This window comes from Lepidochelys kempii, chromosome 11 (assembly GCF_965140265.1).
Source record: "Lepidochelys kempii isolate rLepKem1 chromosome 11, rLepKem1.hap2, whole genome shotgun sequence".
NCBI lineage: Eukaryota > Metazoa > Chordata > Testudines > Cheloniidae > Lepidochelys > Lepidochelys kempii.
The window spans coordinates 68,150,979-68,168,788 of record NC_133266.1 but is presented as its reverse complement, the minus strand read 5'-3'; the positions used below and the strand labels follow the sequence as shown (position 1 = coordinate 68,168,788).

The window sequence follows — 17,810 nt, the reverse complement described above, 5'->3', positions numbered from 1 at the left end:
CAGCTTTTCCTTCTCTCCCTTCAATTTGGGGTACATCCTGGAGTTCATATTTTTGCAGAATCTTCTGCTCTCCTGAACTATAAGCCCCGACAGCAGTTTGCCCTGTTTAGCTAAGTGTGCCGTTAATCCCACACCTATGTATGCCAGTCTATATGGCGGATTGTAAACCACAACCATTAAAAGGAGAAGGAACAATATTAAAATAAATTAATAATTTATTTAAAAATCAATTAAAATAATCAAATAAATAAAATTATTTTTGAAAAAAATAAGTAAATACCCCCCCCCCCCCCCCCGGAACTATGCTGCTGAATTCTTCCCAGACGGCCAGTCGCACTTTTGTGACACGTCTTTTGTCACAAGTCCTGCAGTCTCCAGACCCGCTGGCTACTCCTGCTTATAAAGCCCCAGCATGCTTTAGGCTGGGAATGTCAGTCGCACACCCTGCAGCAAGCCCCCCCCGGAGGATGAGGTACACTCCTCGTTCTACAGTATTGCCGGGTTCATGGTGTAGAAACATAGGTGTGATGTTTTTACACCTCAGTGAATTTACAAACCCCAGGGACACCTGTTTTGTTATGCATCCTGTTGCCCCCCCCTGCAGCAGAAAGCATGCTGGGAAGCCACATAGAGGAAAAGCCATTGAGCCACATGACATCTGGACATGGTGCAAAATGACAGGCTAGATTTTAATGTATACGTGCGCTGGCTGTCCCACGTAGCCTGGTTCTTTGAGGGCATTCACACACGGGGCCAGACTCGGCACACAATTACTACTGGGTATAGTGCTTACTATTGCTGGTCCCACAGCCTTCAGTATCATGTCTACAGCCGTGTGCCTGTCTGTCTGAGGTATTAATGTGTCCCCACATCACTGCAGTATCTGAGCATCTCACAATCTCCAATGAAAGATCCTCACCCCACTCTTGGCAGTGCTATTAGTCCCATTTTATAGATGGGCACTGAGGTACAGAAACTACAGGTCTTGAGGTGCCTAATGTCCACGGATTTTAGGGGCCTTGTGGATGGCCTGCCTACCCACACTGGAGGGGAATGGGTTAATGTAGGCCTGAGAGGCCAATTAATCCACCTGGAGGGCAAGCCAGGCCTAACGAAAGATGAAGCCCAGCTGTGGAGAAGCTGGGTGATGGGAAAAGAGAGGCCGTCTGGAGCAGAAAGAGACTGCAGGGAGGTAGTGTACAACTCTGTAGTCACTCTTGGTAGTGGAGAGCCCTGAAGAGAACAGGAAGGAGCCTGGAGGACCATGATGAAGCCCGGTGGAGGTGAGATCATGAGAAGACACAGGATTGGAGCAAGCTCTGGGGGGGGAGCCTGAAGAAAGGCTACTGGTGGGAAGGAGTCCAGGAAAGCAGCAGCAAGGTATCTGACAGAGCACAACATGGCTGCTCAGCCTAGGGTCCCCAGACTGGAACCCAGAGTAGCAGATAGGTCTGGGTTCCCCATCAGCCACTGGGAAGGTGGCATGAAGCCCCCTGACAAAAGGGATGAGGATGATTTAAAGCCCTGAGTGAAGGGGTGCTGGAACCTTGGGGACTGAAAACCAGATGTAAGGATTGGGGTGACTGATTGTTGGACTTTGTTGTGGGGCTCAATGTGACTTCGGAGGAGGACCAAGCCATGAGAAGAGAGATCACCACAGGATTGGAGTGACTGTCAGCAGTGGATGCTAGAGAGGAAAGAGCTGCTGTGCCCACGCCCAGCCATGAGGGGGCGAACCAGTGGGGAGTCCACTCTTCTACATGCCTAAACACCTTGGACCTGAGCCTAGGTGACCTGTTCAAGGTCAAACAAAGCCTGGGGCCGAGCAAGGAGCTGAACTGTGGTCTTGAGTCCCACCAGGCCAGCCTCCCCCACAGCTGGAAGCTGAAGCCAGACAAATTCATACAGGAAATAAGGGGTAAATTGTTAACAGTGAGTAATTAACCACTGGAATAACTTCCCAAGGGTCATGTTTTTCCTAAGAGAAACACTAATGCAACCAGGAATTATTTCAGTGACATTGTAGGACCCGTGTTATGCAGGAGGTCGGCTAGATGATCAAAGTGGCTTTAGACTCTATGATCATCCTGTTCCTTTAGTTCTGTCTCTTCAATGGGACTGACTACCCCAGACTGGGCGCACAGCACAATGCATGGACACACATACACACAGATGCCCTTTGAAAAGTCTTATTAGGCTCCTGGCCCAGGGTAAGTTTTGTTTTGATGTACTGGTAAAGCACTAATCCCCCTCCTCTCATTTCCATTGCCATAGCAGGGGGTGGAATGGATTCTGTGCTTGGGCAGGTAGCTTTTCAGGGCAGTTTTGCAACGGGTCCTACTGAAAGGTGAACTGTCAGGCTGGAGGGAGGTTACCAGTGGAGTTCCTCAAGGATCAGTTTTGGGACCAATCTTTTTATTACTGACCTCGGCACAAAAAGTGGGAGTGTTCTAATAAAGTTTGCGGATTATACAAAGCTGGGAGATATTGCCAATTTAGAGAAGGACCGGGATATCATGGGGGGGAGGGATAGCTCAGTGGTTTGAGCATTGGCCTGCTAAACCCAGGGTTGTGAGTTCAATCCTTGAGGGGGCCATTTAGGGATCTGAGACAAAAATTGGGGATTGGTCCTGCTTTGAGCAGGGGGTTGGACAAGATGACCTCCTGAGGTCCCTTCCAACCCTGATATTCTATGATTATTCTATGATTATCATACAGGAGGATCTGGATGACCTTGTAAACTGGAGTAATAGTAATAGGATGAAATTTAATAGTGAGAAGTGTAAGGTTATGCATTTAGGGATTAACAACAAGAATTTTAGTTATAAGCTGGGGGCGCATCAATTAGAAGTAACGGAGGAGGAGACGGACCTTGGAGTATTGGTTGATCACAGGATGACTATGAGCCACCAATGTCATATGGCTGTGAAAAAAGCTAATGCCGTCTTGGGATGCATCAGGAGAGGTATTTCCAGGAGGGATAAGGAGGTTTTAGTGCCATTGTACAAGGCACTGGTGAAACCTCACCTGGAATACTGTGTGCAGTTCTGGTCTCCCATGTTTAAAAAGGATGAATTCAAACTGGAACAGGTACAGAGAAGGGCTACTAGGATGATCCAAGGAATGGAAAACTTGTACCAGAGGGATAAATACTGGAGAGGGAGAGAATTATTTAAGCTCAGCACCAATCTGGACACAAGAACAAATGGATATAAACTGGCCACCGGGAAATTTAGACTAGAAATTAGACAAAGGTTTCTAACCATCAGAGGAGTGAAGTTTTGAACAGACTTCCAAGGGAAGCAGTGGGGGCAAAAGATCTATCTGGCTTTAAGATTAAACTCGATAAGTTTATGGAGGAGATGGTATGATGGGATAACATGGTTTTGGTAGTTAAATATTCATGGAAAATAGGCCCAATGGCCTGTGATGGGATATTAGATGGGGTGGGATCTGAGTTACCCAGGAAAGAATTTTCTGTAGTATCTGGCTGGTGAATCTTGCCCATATGCTCAGGGTTTAGCTGATCACCATATTTGGGGTCGGGGAGGAATTTTCCTCCGGGGCAGATTGGAAGAGGCCCTGGAGGTTTTTCGCCTTCCTCTGTAGCATGGGGCACGGATCACTTGCTGGAGGATTCTCTGCTCCTTGAAGTCTTTAAACCACGATTTGAGGACTTCAACAGCTCAGACATAGTTGAGGTTTTTTGCAGGAGTGGGTGGGTGAGATTCTGTGGCCTGCGTTGTGCAGGAGGTCAGACTAGATGATCATAATGGTCCCTTCTGACCTTAGTATCTATGAAAGACATCCCCAGCTATTTCAAAACCAAAGCTCACAGGAAAGTGGAAACCCCCTTTCATAGTTTCTTCCTGCATCCATTAAGCCGACACTGAAGAGTTAACCAGATGGGCTAGCTTGGAGGACTGCTGTGCCTCAGACTTTCCGACGCAGCTAGATTGCAACAGATGTTAAAGCTATATGTCAAAGGCTGAGTAGAAAGAAATGAATAATTTGCCTTTTCATTCATCAAGATGAAATGACTTCACCTTTTACTGGAGCCATAAAACACACCTCCCCCAAAGAGTAAATGAAAGACCCAGGCTGTGGTCTTTCTTGGGCTGAGACTTCATATCATTTGTTCATAATTAACTTATTGCTACTGTGTTTAATAAATCCAGAGTTGAATATGAGCAATGTTACTGATGTCATAATATGAAATAACAAAAATACTGCCCAGCTTTTTTTAAATGGTGATTTTCTTCAGTACATCTCAAAAGCACTTTATAAAGTACGACCATTTTACAGATGGGAAAACTGAGCAAGTGACTGGCTGTGATGGGGCGGTTGCCCCTCACTGGCAGAAAAGGGGTTAAAAGCAGCCCTAGGGAAGCTGTGCTGGAGGCAGTCAATTAGAAAGGGGCTGAGAGGAGCAGCCAATCATGGCCTGGCAGGCCCATATAAAAAACGGCTGCAGGCAGAGCAGAGTTCAGAAGCTGACTGGAACTTGAGGGGAGAAAACCAGGCTCCTGGCAGGGGGAAGAATCATAGAATATCAGGGTTGGAAGGGACCTCAGGAGGTCATCTAGTCCAACCCCCTACTCAAAAGCAGGACCAATCCCCAGTTAAATCATCCCAGCCATGGCTTTGTCAAGAAGCCACAGCACTGAGGACAAATCAGTGCTGCAAGCAGGGACTGGGGGAACAAGAGGGAGCTCCTGGCTGTCTGCTAGGACCTGCAGGCTGAGGCCCTGAGGTAAGAGCAGAAGAGGGTGCTGGAGCTGCATGGGAAGCCGCCCCAGGACAATGGACTGCAGTTGCCACTGAGGGAAGTGGCTGGGTGGAGATTGCAGGTCCCCCAGAAGAGAGCCCTGAACATACACAGAACCCTGATGAAGTCAGTGGGGTTCTATCTGGCCACAGGGAACTACCTCCGCTGATGCAGTTTCAGCATCAGAGCTTTAGCTTTATTATTTCCCTGGCAACCTATGTAGTCTGGCTAAATTAAGAGATCTACTTTCATGCCTCTGGATTCATTCTGAGTAACGAGCAAAGTCTAATGCCCTCTTAAAGTTTAGATTATAAAGAATGTTGCAGTATATAGTCCCAAGTGGACAAAATACAGAGTGATAGCTGGAAAATGTCTACGATATTTAAAATAAAAGTTAAGATAAAAAGGTATTTTATCTTTAAGATACTCTGAATGAATGGAAAAGGGGGAAGCTTAATTGCATTTAATTTAGTAATAACGATCATACCCAACTCTCATATCAAGCTTTTCATCAGTAGCTATCTGAGCGCTTTACAGTGTTAACGTATTAATCTTCACAATGACACCATGAGGTGGTGCTATTAGCCCCCACTGTACAGATAGGGGAGCTGAGGCTAAATGACTTGCTCAGGGTCACACAGAAAGTCTGTGGTGGAGCAGGGAAATGAACTTGGGTCTCCCAGTGCTCTAATCACTGAGTCATCCTTCCTTTCCTGTGTCATTAAGGAGTGCAAACCAACATGCTGCCCAGTATTATAATGGTTGGTTTGGCCATTGCAGGAAAGCAGACAAAGTAAGGGAGAAGGTCCTTCCTGCAATTCTTGGTGACTGTTGGTTTACTGCAAATTAAATGACGGTTCCACAAATGCTTCTTCCCACCTCAATCTTCCCCAAGCCTAATTAGCAACCTGCCCTGCATGCAGCATCTGTTCCACTTACAATTCCACAGAAACTGAACTGGTTGAAAGAAATCATGGGTCACTGAGATACAAAAGCTCCTCTGTAAAAACTGAAAGAGGTGGGTTGTAGGTAAGGCAATCCCATGCGAATCAAAGGAATGGAAGTTGAGAGCACTCAGCACCGCGTAGGATTGAGCCAGTAGTCCAGAGACAGCACACATCAGATGCCTAGACTATGTCTTAAGACAGTTTGTCATGAATTATTGATCAGGTTTCCCTTCTCAGCTTCTACTTGGGGAGATGAACACTGAATATTCCAGGGAAGAAAGCTGATCTCAAAGCTGTGGGTAGGCGATCAGCACGTCAGTTATCTCCAGACAACACCGCATAGGGAATCGCTTCAGCTAGGTGACTTCTTAATTGGAATGCTACATGCAGGGACATAAGTTCTCCTCTATGTGTACCTCAAAAATAAGGGAGGGTGATGCCAACCCTTAGTCTTAAAAATCTATGAAATACCCTCTGGGATTCTATCTAGTCTGACCTCCTAAATAACACAGGCACAGAACTTCACCAGGTGATTCCTGCATCAAGCCCATGAAGGAGTGTATTTTAGAAACATTCAATTTTGATTTAAAGACGGCAAGTGATAGAGAACCCACTGGTTAATTACACTCACTAGTAAAAGAAAAAGCCTTATTTCTAGTCTGAAATTGTGTAGCTTCTGCTTCCAGCCATCAGATCTTGATCTTTCCATTAAAATAAAGGCAGAGTGTCCAATAACAACCAAGAGGAGAAACATGTATGCTTGGCTAAGAGATTTCCCCATGAATGTGCATTAGCAAATTATCAAGCAAACCTAGGGCAATGAACCAGCTGGAATTCTGCTTATACAAACATGATTCTAGCCCACTTCTCACCCATCACAAGGGCCTTTTCACATACACATGGGACATGCAGTACTCCAACCACTGCAGAAATATCTGCAGTAGCACATTAAGATCACCAGTAAAAAGGCACCAGGGGTTGATGGGGCTGCTGCGGTACTGAGTGAGCAGAGGGTGAAGAGGAACTCAGGCTAATCAGACCTTTGTCTTGGGGCAACCAGAATTAATGCTCTCGTAGATGGAGACCTATTTAAAAAGCCTCAGGGACAGAAAATGCCAACCTTCCAGCCAAACGACTTGTCAGAGCTATCAGAGTAGCAGCCGCGTTAGTCTGTATCCTCAAAAAGAACAGGCGTACTTGTGGCACCTTAGAGACTAAAATTTATTAGAGCACAAGCTTTCGTGGGCTACAGCCCACTTCATCGGATGCACAGAATGGAACATATAGTGAGACAGATTATATATACATATATATATATATACACACACACACATTATATATATATATATATATATATATACATATACACACACACACACACACACAGATAAGTTGGAAGTTACCACACAAACTGTGAGAGGCTATTTAGTTAAGATGAGCTATTATCAGCAGGAGAAAAAAAACTTCTGTAGTGATAATCAAGATGGCCCATTTAGACAGTTGACAAGGTGTGAGGATACTTAATTTAAGGAAATAGATTCAATTTGTGTAATGACCCAGCCACTTCCAGTCTCTATTCAAACCAAAGTTAATGGTATCTAGTTTGCATATTAATTCAAGCTCAGCAGTTTCTCGTTGGAGTCTGTTTTTGAAGCTTTTCTGTTGCAAAATTGCCACCCTTAAATCTTTTACTGAGTGGCCAGAGAGGTTGAAGTGTTCTCCTACCGATTTTTGAATGTTATGATTCCTGATATCAGATTTGCGTCCATTTATTCTTTTGCATGGAGACTGTCCGGTTTGGCCAATGTACATGGCAGAGGGGCATTGCTGGCACATGATGGTATATATCACACTGGTAGATGTGCAGGTGAACGAGCCCCTGATGGCTTGGCTAATGTGATTAGGTCCTATGATGGTGTCATTTGAATAAATATGTGGACAGAGTTGGCATTTGGCTTTGTTGCAAGGATAGGTTCCTAGGTTAGTGATTTTGTTGTGTGGTTACTGGTATTTGCTTCAGGTTGCGGGGCTGTCTGTAAACGAGGACTGGTCAGTCTCCCACGATCTGTGAGAGTGAGGGATCATTTTTCAGGATAGGTTGTGAGATCTTTGATGATGCGTTGGAGAGGTTTTAGTTGGGGGCTGAAGGTGACAGCTAGTGGCATTCTGTTATTTTCTTTGTTGGGCCTGTCCTGTAGTAGGTGACTTCTGGGTATTCTTCTGGCTCTGTCAATCTGTTTCTTCACTTCAGCAGGTGGGGATTGTAGTTGTAAGAATGCTTGATCGAGATCTTGTAGGTGTTTGTCTCTGTCTGAGGGGTTGGAGCAAATGCAGTTGTATCGTAGAGCTTGGCTGTAGACAATGCATTGTGTGGTGTGGTCTAGGTGAAAGCTGGAGGCATGTAGGTAAGCACAGCGGTCAATAGGTTTCCGGTATAGGGTGGTGTTTGTGACAATCGCTTATTAGCACAGTAGTGTCCAGGAAATGGACCGCTTGTGTGGATTGGTCTAGGCTAAGGTTGATGGTGGGATGGAAATTGTTGAAATCATGGTGGAATTCCTCAAGGGCTTCTTTTCCATGGGTCCAGATGATGAAGATGTCATCAGTGTAGCGCAAGTAGAGTAGGGGCATTAGAGGACGAGAGCTGAGGAAGTGTTGTTCTAAGTCAGCCATAAAAATGTTGGCATACTGTGGGGCCATGCGGGTACCCATAGCAGTGCCGCTGATTTGAAGGTATACATTGTCCCCAAATGTGAAATATTGACAGAGCCAGAAGAGTACCCAGAAGTCACCTACTACAGGACAGGCCCAACAAAGGAAATAACAGAACGCCACTAGCTGTCACCTTCAGCCCCCAACTAAAACCTCTCTAACGCATCATCAAGGATCTACAACCTATCCTGAAAAATGATCCCTCACTCACAGATCTTGGGAGACTGACCAGTCCTTGCTTACAGATAGCCCCCCACCCTGAAGCACATACTCACCAGCAACCACACAACAAAAACACTAACCCAGGAACCTATCCTTGCAACAAAGCCCGATGCCAACTCTGTTCACATATTTATTCAAGTGACACCATCATAGGACCAAATCACATTAGCCACACCATCAGGGGCTCGTTTACCTGCACATCTACCAATGTGATATATGCCATCATGTGCCAGCAATGCCCCTCTGCCATGTACATTGGCCGAATGGGACAGTCTCTACGCAAAAGAATAAATGGACACAAATCTGACATCAGGAATCATAACATTCAAAAACCGGTAGGAGAACACTTCAACCTCTCTGGCCACTCAGTAAAAGCTTTAAAGATGGCAATTTTGCAACAGAAAAGCTTCAAAAACAGACTCCAAGTAGAAACTGCTGAGCTTGAATTAATATGCAAACTAGATACCATTAACTTTGGTTTGAATAGAGACTGGGAGTGGCTGGGTCATTACACCCATTGAATCTATTTCCTTAAGTTAAGTATCCTCACATCATCTTGTCAACTGTCTAAATGGGCCATCTTGATTATCACTACAGAAGTTTTTTTTCTCCTGCTGATAATAGCTCATCTTAACTAATTAGCCTCCCACAGTTTGTATGAAAAAAGAAAAGGAGTACTTGTGGCACCTTAGAGACTAACCAATTTATTTGAGCATGAGCTTTCGTGAGCTACAGCTCACTTCATCAGATGTTTACCGTGGAAACTGCAGCAGACTTTATATACACACAGAAATCATGAAACAATACCTCCTCCCACCCCACTGTCCTGCTGGTAATAGCTTATCTAAAGTGATCAACAGGTGGGCCATTTCCAGCACAAATCCAGGTTTTCTCACCCTCCACCCCCCCACACAAATTCACTCTCCTGCTGCAGGAGAGTGAATTTGTGTGGGGGGGTGGAGGGTGAGAAAACCTGGATTTGTGCTGGAAATGGCCCACCTGTTGATCACTTTAGATAAGCTATTACCAGCAGGACAGTGGGGTGGGAGGAGGTATTGTTTCATGATTTCTGTGTGTATATAAAGTCTGCTGCAGTTTCCACGGTAAACATCTGATGAAGTGAGCTGTAGCTCACGAAAGCTCATGCTCAAATAAATTGGTTAGTCTCTAAGGTGCCACAAGTACTCCTTTTCTTTTTGCGAATACAGACTAACACGGCTGTTCCTCTGAAACCTGACAGTTTGTATGGTAACTTCCAACTTGTGTGCGGGCGAAGGGTGGTGCTTCCCTTCTCGGGCTCCCCGGGGGAAGGCGGGCCGGGTGACCCTCGCCAGAGGAGGGTCCAGCCACCTCCTGTGTGTGTGTTGTGTGTGTGTGTCTAACTATATGTTCCATTCTATGCATCCGACGAAGTGGGCTGTAGCCCACGAAAGCTTATTCTCTAATAAATCTGTTAGTCTCTAAGGTGCCACAAGTACTCCTGTTCTTTTTGTCAGAGCTATGTAGCACATGCCACCAGAAAATACAGTGAAGTAACGCATGGGTGCATTTTAACTCTAGACGAAGACAATCTGGTGTATGCAGATGAATAATAAGGAGGATGGATTAAACAAGATATCTTTAAAGGTGACCTGCAAAGGAAATAAATTGGGATTGCGCCCGATTTTGCTTCTGTATGATGTATATTGGTGAGGGGAAGAGACTTTCAGGCTCCTCTTATCAAAAAAAAAGTCTGCTTTTTTTTTTTAAAAAATGTCTCACAGGGTTAATTGAATGATGACATCACAACAGCAAGCAATTGAGAGGGGAAACAAATGTCAGTCTGTTAAAACTCTTTGGTAACATTTAAATACAATGCCTAATGAACACCTGGGAACAAATATTTCTGTTAAAAATTCACACCCCATCTGTTCATTTATGGTGTAACTTTTGACACCACACATGAAAGGCCACCCTCCAAGGTAAGTCTTCCATCAAAATCAAGGAAGACTTGACATTCCTGATACTCCAAAGTTAAAAGACAAAACAGAATAAAAAACCTCATCTGTTTGCAAAAAGCCCTTCTTTATACATCACAAATCAGCAAACTAAGGCAATTAAAATATATCCTTTGCGGATTGCCTTTAAATTAAACACTGTCAGACACCAGGTGTGACACCCACTCTCACATGGTAATGCCTGAAAAGGCCTTTAACAAATGAATGCCCACCAGCAAAAAGATCCCTCTTAAAAACCTGGACAGAAGATTTAGAAAAAGAATGATTCAGGCCTTGATCCTGCAAACATTTAACAACATGAACAAAATTATTCAAGTTTTAATTCTTTGCAAGCTTGATCCCTTAGTCTCTCAATCACCATCGATTCCCTTGTTGTGAAAAGATCCCAGGATTTCACGTTCACAGGCAGCCACTTGAGAGCTATCGAACTTGAGCTACTGTTCCATGTAACAATGTCTAAGCCAGCTTGCCTATACTTGTTTAATAGCTTCCAGTACACTAAGTGATTTTACACCTGGTGCCTAACAAAAAGTACTACTGGCCAGTTTGGCTGAGACAGTATACCCCCCCCCCCCCAAGCAGCCCGGTTTGGTTACCTGCCCATTCTTAGCATAGCAAACGGAATTGGACTGGGTGTACTTGACAGCGACGGTGGCTACAGTCAAATTTTGGATAGCAGACTCAGGCAGCTGAAACAACAGAAAGCAATAACGAATGTATCCCTTAAATAACTGAGATTTAAAACATTCTGCAATGGGCTATAAATCTGCAAACCAAAAACCACTACACGTGCTATAGAATACCAGAGGAAAATGACTAAAAATTACCAATAATCTGATTATCTACTAATGTCACCAGTTCTTGTGGCCCAAACCAACCCCAAACTCAGGCCTCAACAGCTAAGTGACTGACAGTCAAACACTGGCCCTAATCCTCAAAACATTCGTGCACTTGCTTAACTTTACACAGGTGAACAGTCCAGTTGAATTCACTACTCACATGTACAAAGCTAAGCTTGTGCTTGCATATTTGCCAGATCAAGGCCATAGCTTGAAATGCTATTGACAATTTTATTTTACACTCATTCCGCTACTAATTTGTTAAATGGTTTTCCCATTGACCACGTTTCTCAGCTCCCCTTGAAGAAAGTAGAATATTTCTACATTCATATAGGTCTGCTACTGCACAGTGAAACATTCGGACTAATGTAAACCACATGTAAACTAACTGCCCACTGGTGATGTGTAAACCATCTGTGTATGGAACAGAGAGATCTAGGAGTTTATACAACACAATGCAAACAAATGAGACTATTAAACAGTGACTCAGAATGACACCACAATGGTTTCTTACTGTATTGCTGTGGAACTGTGGAAATTAAGAGAGGGACTTCCTATTTATAATCCTGATAATCAGCAATAAAGAGCTAGATCCAGCTCATCTTACTCAGGCAATGGCTCTACTTGCATGAGTAGACTTGGCCCAGTGCACCATTCTGCCGAAAAGACACGTCTGCCTGAATGTTTTAGGGCCTCCTATGATAGGATCTCACTTCCTTTCCTGATTGGAGCCCACCAGTTCACTCAAACAGTCCTCTTGTTTCTCACTAGAATCACAGAATATCAGGGTTGGAAGGGACCTCAGGAGGTCATCTAGTCCAAGCCCCTGCTCAAATTCTCTTACACTTACATTTTTGCTTTTGCTAACAATGTTCTTGAACAGTGACTGGTCAATAACGCCGTTGTTCCTCTTCTGTGTGAGATGCAACCCAAAGAGGGTTCGAATCTCGTTTTCCTCTGGCTCGTAATCAAGCTCCATCTAAAAGCAGACAAATAGAAAGTAGTGCTGCACGCTCTTTGAACCCTTCCAATCCAACTTCCAGCAATGACCCTTTCAAATCTGACTTCCAACAATAGTTTACCTTAAAGAACAATGTCAATCTTTTACATAATCCAAAAGAGATGAGACGAAAAGCGATGGGATGCCAAAACAGACGTAGTACCAGCAAACTGGAGCACCAACTTATCAGCACCAAAACATAAAGTGTCACTTTAAGGGAGAAGATAGGAGTCTGCACACTGGATGTTTACCCACACAGGGCCAGACTGTGGCCCACAAAGATCCAAGCGCAGAAAGAACCCTCCCTGCCCAGAACTGCCCCCTCCCATGTGGCAGTGGAAGAGGGCAACCATCTTTGCAGATTTCCCCCACCTTTACAGGGGGCACAGCTGGAGTGTGGAGCAGGACTTGGGGAATGCGTGTTGTAAGTCAACCACCAAGCATAAGGTCCCTTTATAGGGAATTTGGTGACAAGCAGCGATTGAGTCTCTCAAGCATTAAAGATTTACTAGTTACTACTGCAACCTTGTGCGACTGACAACGGGAGGAACCAGCCTTCAAGGCTGCCTGTAATTTCTTTCCTGCTTGCCTGAAGCACCTTGAGCCACCTTCTCAAGCTTCTCTGACAGTAATGCTTGAATCCTTCTCTCATCGAATAAGTTGGAATTTATATGCCGCTACTTAAGCTCTTAGCTTCCCTGTGTGTGTCAGCCTCTCAGAGAGGGGCTGGGATAGGAGCGACATGGATACTTTGGCACTAGTATAAAATCTCCTAGGGAATCTACAATTTAAAGTCACGTGTACGCTGCTCAGCACACGTGAGCAGGGGACATGGAGATGGTAATTTGAATTATCTGGCAGCGTCATGTTAAATATTTGACAAGTAATATGGAATCAACGTAATATGGAATCATACATTACCGCGGAGTCTAAACTGTGCCTGCAACGTGATGATTCTTCATCACATGGTGGTTTTTTTTTTAAAAAAACGGCTTGCTGTTGTCTTTGGTTGTACCCACAGATTGATCCTGAGATCATACAGAAGCTGTTTTGTTGTTTTAAAAGGCTGTGTGCACTGATGTAACAAATTGCTCAATTATAAGATTAATGACAAAGCTGGAGAATTTCATAGACGATAGGGAGATTAGAGCAAAGTGGAGAGCAGTCCAGAAATTTTATTTCTGTAAAGTACTGTTGCTAATGTGCATGTCATTACAAAAATCAGTGAAGACATCATGAAAAATGTTCTGTTTTTAATATAAGCCTTTACTAGATCTTCATGGACATGCCAGTCTGTGAAATTCTAGATCATTTAGAAATTGAATCCCAAACTGAATCAAAACCCTATTAGCTCAATGGGAACGTTCACATGCTCTTCACTGGGCTTTGGATCAGGCATGATCTGTGTGTAGTTCCAGAGCTGTAAACTCTGATTTGTAGAAAAATATTTCCAAGTAGTATGGAGAGAAGGCCACAGAAAAAGAAGCTTATAATGAAAATGGAGCTGTGGGCGGGCTGAGAAGTCTACATTGAGACCACAAATACTATGAAACATGTAGCATACCCACCTGGAGGATACAGTAACTCCCATTTTTCTTTCTGGAAAGGATTTTGAGAGCTTCCTCCTCATAGCCTGGGGCCACTATTCCATCAGACACCTGCAAAACACACACATACACACAGCATTAGCCCCCCAAGGGGAAAGAGCAACACTGATATGCAATTTTAGATACTGTCATTAGAAACACATTAGAGGCCTGGTCTGAAGCCAACAAGAGTCTATGGACTTCAAGAGACTTTGGATGAGGGCTCAACCCTGCAACACTCACAAGTGCAAGTAGCATTACAAACGAGCATAATCCGTTTACGGACAATAGGATACTCACATGCTAAGTGTTTGCAGCATCCAACCATATGGATGGGTGCTACAGTGCCTTCAGGAGCATGTGTTTTTCCCCACCGAAGTCAATGGAAACACACCTCCCACACATTTCCTATGGGTGAATTCATTCCTGTATCTATTCAAGACAAGTTTCTTGTAATGGCATACCGGAAATACTTTACCTATTATACAGAAGGGAGGTTTGTATTACATTCTCTTTACTTTGAGCATCTCTGAAATTCAGGGTGATCAGTAAAAGTCCTGGTACCTTTGTGAATGTATTTGTCTAACTGGGTTCAGAAGAGATGCTTTTTTGATGATGGCAGGTTTTCTTTTCTAAAAACATCTTAACACTTGCCTACACAACAGAAGTGGGATTTATATATGGAGCAGCACCTTTCGGACCCAGGCTCTGACTGGTCAGAGACAGACAAAGAAACTTTCGGATACTTTGAGGACACAAATAGTGACGGAATGGAACCGCATTGTCTCTAACAGCATTAAAAACTGACAGGGGTGGTTTATTTTAGGGCCATAAAGTGATACATTTCCTTTTCGTTCATACTCTGTTTTCTTCCCTTCTTAAATAACCCTCAGTGATACCATGCTCAGCCTACAACAAACACTAACACTGTTTGGTTACGTATTAACGTTGTCTGGTTTAGTTTTGCATTCAGGGTTGTCATCTATTCTAGTGACTTGGGCGATATGCTCAGTTACGTAGCAGAATTCGGAGTACTACAGGGTCGTAGGCTCAGTCTAGTGGTAGGCAGCAATCTACAAATGCATTTCTTTTCCCCCAGAAAGAAGGAGGCAGGCAGCTGTAGGGACGACTAGGAATTCCCCACTGTTCCGCCAGAGCTGTTGAATCACCTATTACTGAAGTACAATCAGGGGTTTAGAGACCTGCTTAAGCGGCCGATGAAGGTTATGATCCACTTTGGAAATTAGTAGTTTGACTGTTCAGTGTTCACATTTGCCGCCACTGATTGCACATGAGCCACAGCTGGGAAAAAAAAAATCAAGACTGATTTAAATTCTGCACCCTGGATAGCAAATGATCAGAATGGACCAATAAATACAAATGAATAAAGCGGACAGAAACAAAAATGGACCAATAATAAAAAAAAAATGTATGATGGAATTGCCATTACAACCAATGAGTTCACCAAGAGCTCTTCACCTTTGCAGAATAACTTGCGGTTTTACACTAACCTCTCTAGAAATGATTTTAGCAGTCGGAACATCACAGATATCAGAGAGAGCGATGAAGTCACCAAACGAAGACATCCGATCAGCCCCTGTAAAATAATGTTTAAAAAGTGATTCATCTGCAGCACACACACAAACCCACCCCTCCGCCCCACCAAACCATTCACGACTCAGTTTCTTTCCTCAGAGTTTGCTAATTTCATCACAAAGCAGAAGAAAGGGACACTTAAGAATCACAAGAAGGAAAACAAATCTAAGGCAGTCTCCCTGCCACAAAACCCATCCTAAAAAATATTTCTGTAGGTTCCTATTTTCCTCCTGCACATTCTCACTTTCGAAGCTTCTGTAATGAATGTCTTATAGAACACTGACTTTTCTAAGGGAAACCAGAGTCAGAAATGTACATAACAGCGATTTTGTATTTTATATTTAATGAACTGGTGCTCATTTAAAACCAGAGACAAATCGCACCAGATGACACTGTGGAGGTTTCTCGTTCAGCCAGGTCAATGCTCTTCAGTGTTACCCTGCAACAACCTAGTCCTTCTAATCACTTGCCTCTCGTCACAGAGAATGTCAATTGTCTAGTAGTGCTTTTATATGAACAATGACCATCAAAGGTGACCTACAAATTGGGCGGGGGGAAGGGGAGGAGAAGAGACTGGGTGCGTGCCAATTATTTCCTTTTGAAACTGAGGTTTTATCTACCCTGCTTTTCCTGGAACGTGATGGACAACAAGAGAATGGGCAGAATGACATCAAAATATCAAGAGTGAAATCTGAGCCACTGAGAAGGGGCAAAAGGATTTTTAGCTTTCCTTTTTTCCCCTGTCAATACTTTAAACTCAAATATAAAACAAACGGTTGGGAGAAAAAAGATTTCTTTATGAACTATTCAGCAGTACCCCACCCACAGTTGAGGGCTGAGAGCTTCCAATCCAGTTCTCTGGTTGTTCAGATTCCGCCAACAAAAGCAGGAAAGAGATTTCTTAAGTGAAAACAAGCAGGAGTTGGTTGAATTAGCTAAACTCACTTTGACTGAGAGCCAGTCCTGATTTGAATCTAGGTCCCTCGAGAGGAGAATGGATTGCGCATTAATCAACAGAGTTATTTAGACTCTTCTGGAGAAGAACCAAAAAACACAAGATCTACCCGGATCTTCTAAATATCACCATAAACTTGCAAAGAGAAGAACCTGTGAACCACACGGCACATTGCTCAGGAGCAAGTACTATTGGTCTTCTCAGTTCTTTGCACAGATTAGTTTTTTTACTTGCCATCCCACCTCTTGCTCGTGCATATGCAGTTGCCAAAGGTGTCAGGGTTGCGTGTAAATCATGCACCATGCAGGCCTGAGCTTCTTCCACCGTGAGTGGCAGTCCAACAGCAGCACCTAGTGGATAAAATGAGCAAAGACAGTGGAAGAAGAAAATGAGAACTATATTCTGGTCCAACTCCTTCATATCAGCAAAGGTGCCGGGGCATTTTAAGGAGGTGAGAGGACAGATATTGCAATGGCATTCGAAGAACAGAGTGTGACGGGTTGGATCACAGAAACCCCCTTGGGACTGCCACCTGATGTGCCAAGACTACTTCTGCCCCTGCTTTCCCTGCCAGCTTGAGACTCCAGCACCCTGTCTTGCTGGGCCAGACACGCCCGTCTGCTCCAACACAGACCCAGGGTCTGAACCACAAGCCCCAAAGCTGCAGACTTAGCTGAAAGTAACTTAAGAAGTGTTCCTGCCTTTAACACTCAGATGCCCAACTCCCAATGGGGTCCAAACCCCAAATAAATCAGTTTTACTCTGTATAAAGCTTATACAGGGTAAACTCAAATTGTTCGCCCTCTATAACACTGATAGAGAGATGGAAACAGTTGTTTGTCCCCTCCCCCCCAGGTATGAATACATACTCTGGGTTAATTAATAAGTAAAAAGTGATTTTATTAAATATGGAAAGTAGGATTTAAAGTGGTGCCAAGTAATAACAGACAGAACAAAGTGAATTACCAAGCAAAATAAAATAAAACAAGCAAGTCTAAGTCTAGTACAGTAATAAAACTGAATACAGATAAAATCTCACCCTCAGAGATGTTTCAGTAAGTTTCTTTCACAGACTGGACGCCTTCCTAGTCTGGGCACAATCCTTTCCCCTGGTATAGCCCTTGTTCCAGCTCAGGTGGTAGCTAGGGGATTTCTCATGATGGCCGCCCCCTTGTTCTGTTCCACCCA

General features: G+C 43.9%; 1 protein-coding gene across 1 annotated transcript in view; it reads right to left on the bottom strand.

The window, feature by feature from the left end:
* ATIC (5-aminoimidazole-4-carboxamide ribonucleotide formyltransferase/IMP cyclohydrolase) overlaps positions 1 to 17,810 on the bottom strand; it is a 35,416-nt gene that overhangs the window by 4,361 nt on the left and 13,245 nt on the right. Inside the window, exons 9-13 of the mRNA XM_073306734.1 lie at positions 16,865 to 16,972; positions 15,583 to 15,668; positions 14,054 to 14,143; positions 12,336 to 12,464; positions 11,243 to 11,335 (exon numbers count right to left, since the gene is read on the bottom strand). Of these exons, the coding sequence (XP_073162835.1) occupies positions 11,243 to 11,335; positions 12,336 to 12,464; positions 14,054 to 14,143; positions 15,583 to 15,668; positions 16,865 to 16,972 (506 nt within the window). The remainder of the gene's footprint in view (positions 1 to 11,242; positions 11,336 to 12,335; positions 12,465 to 14,053; positions 14,144 to 15,582; positions 15,669 to 16,864; positions 16,973 to 17,810) is intronic.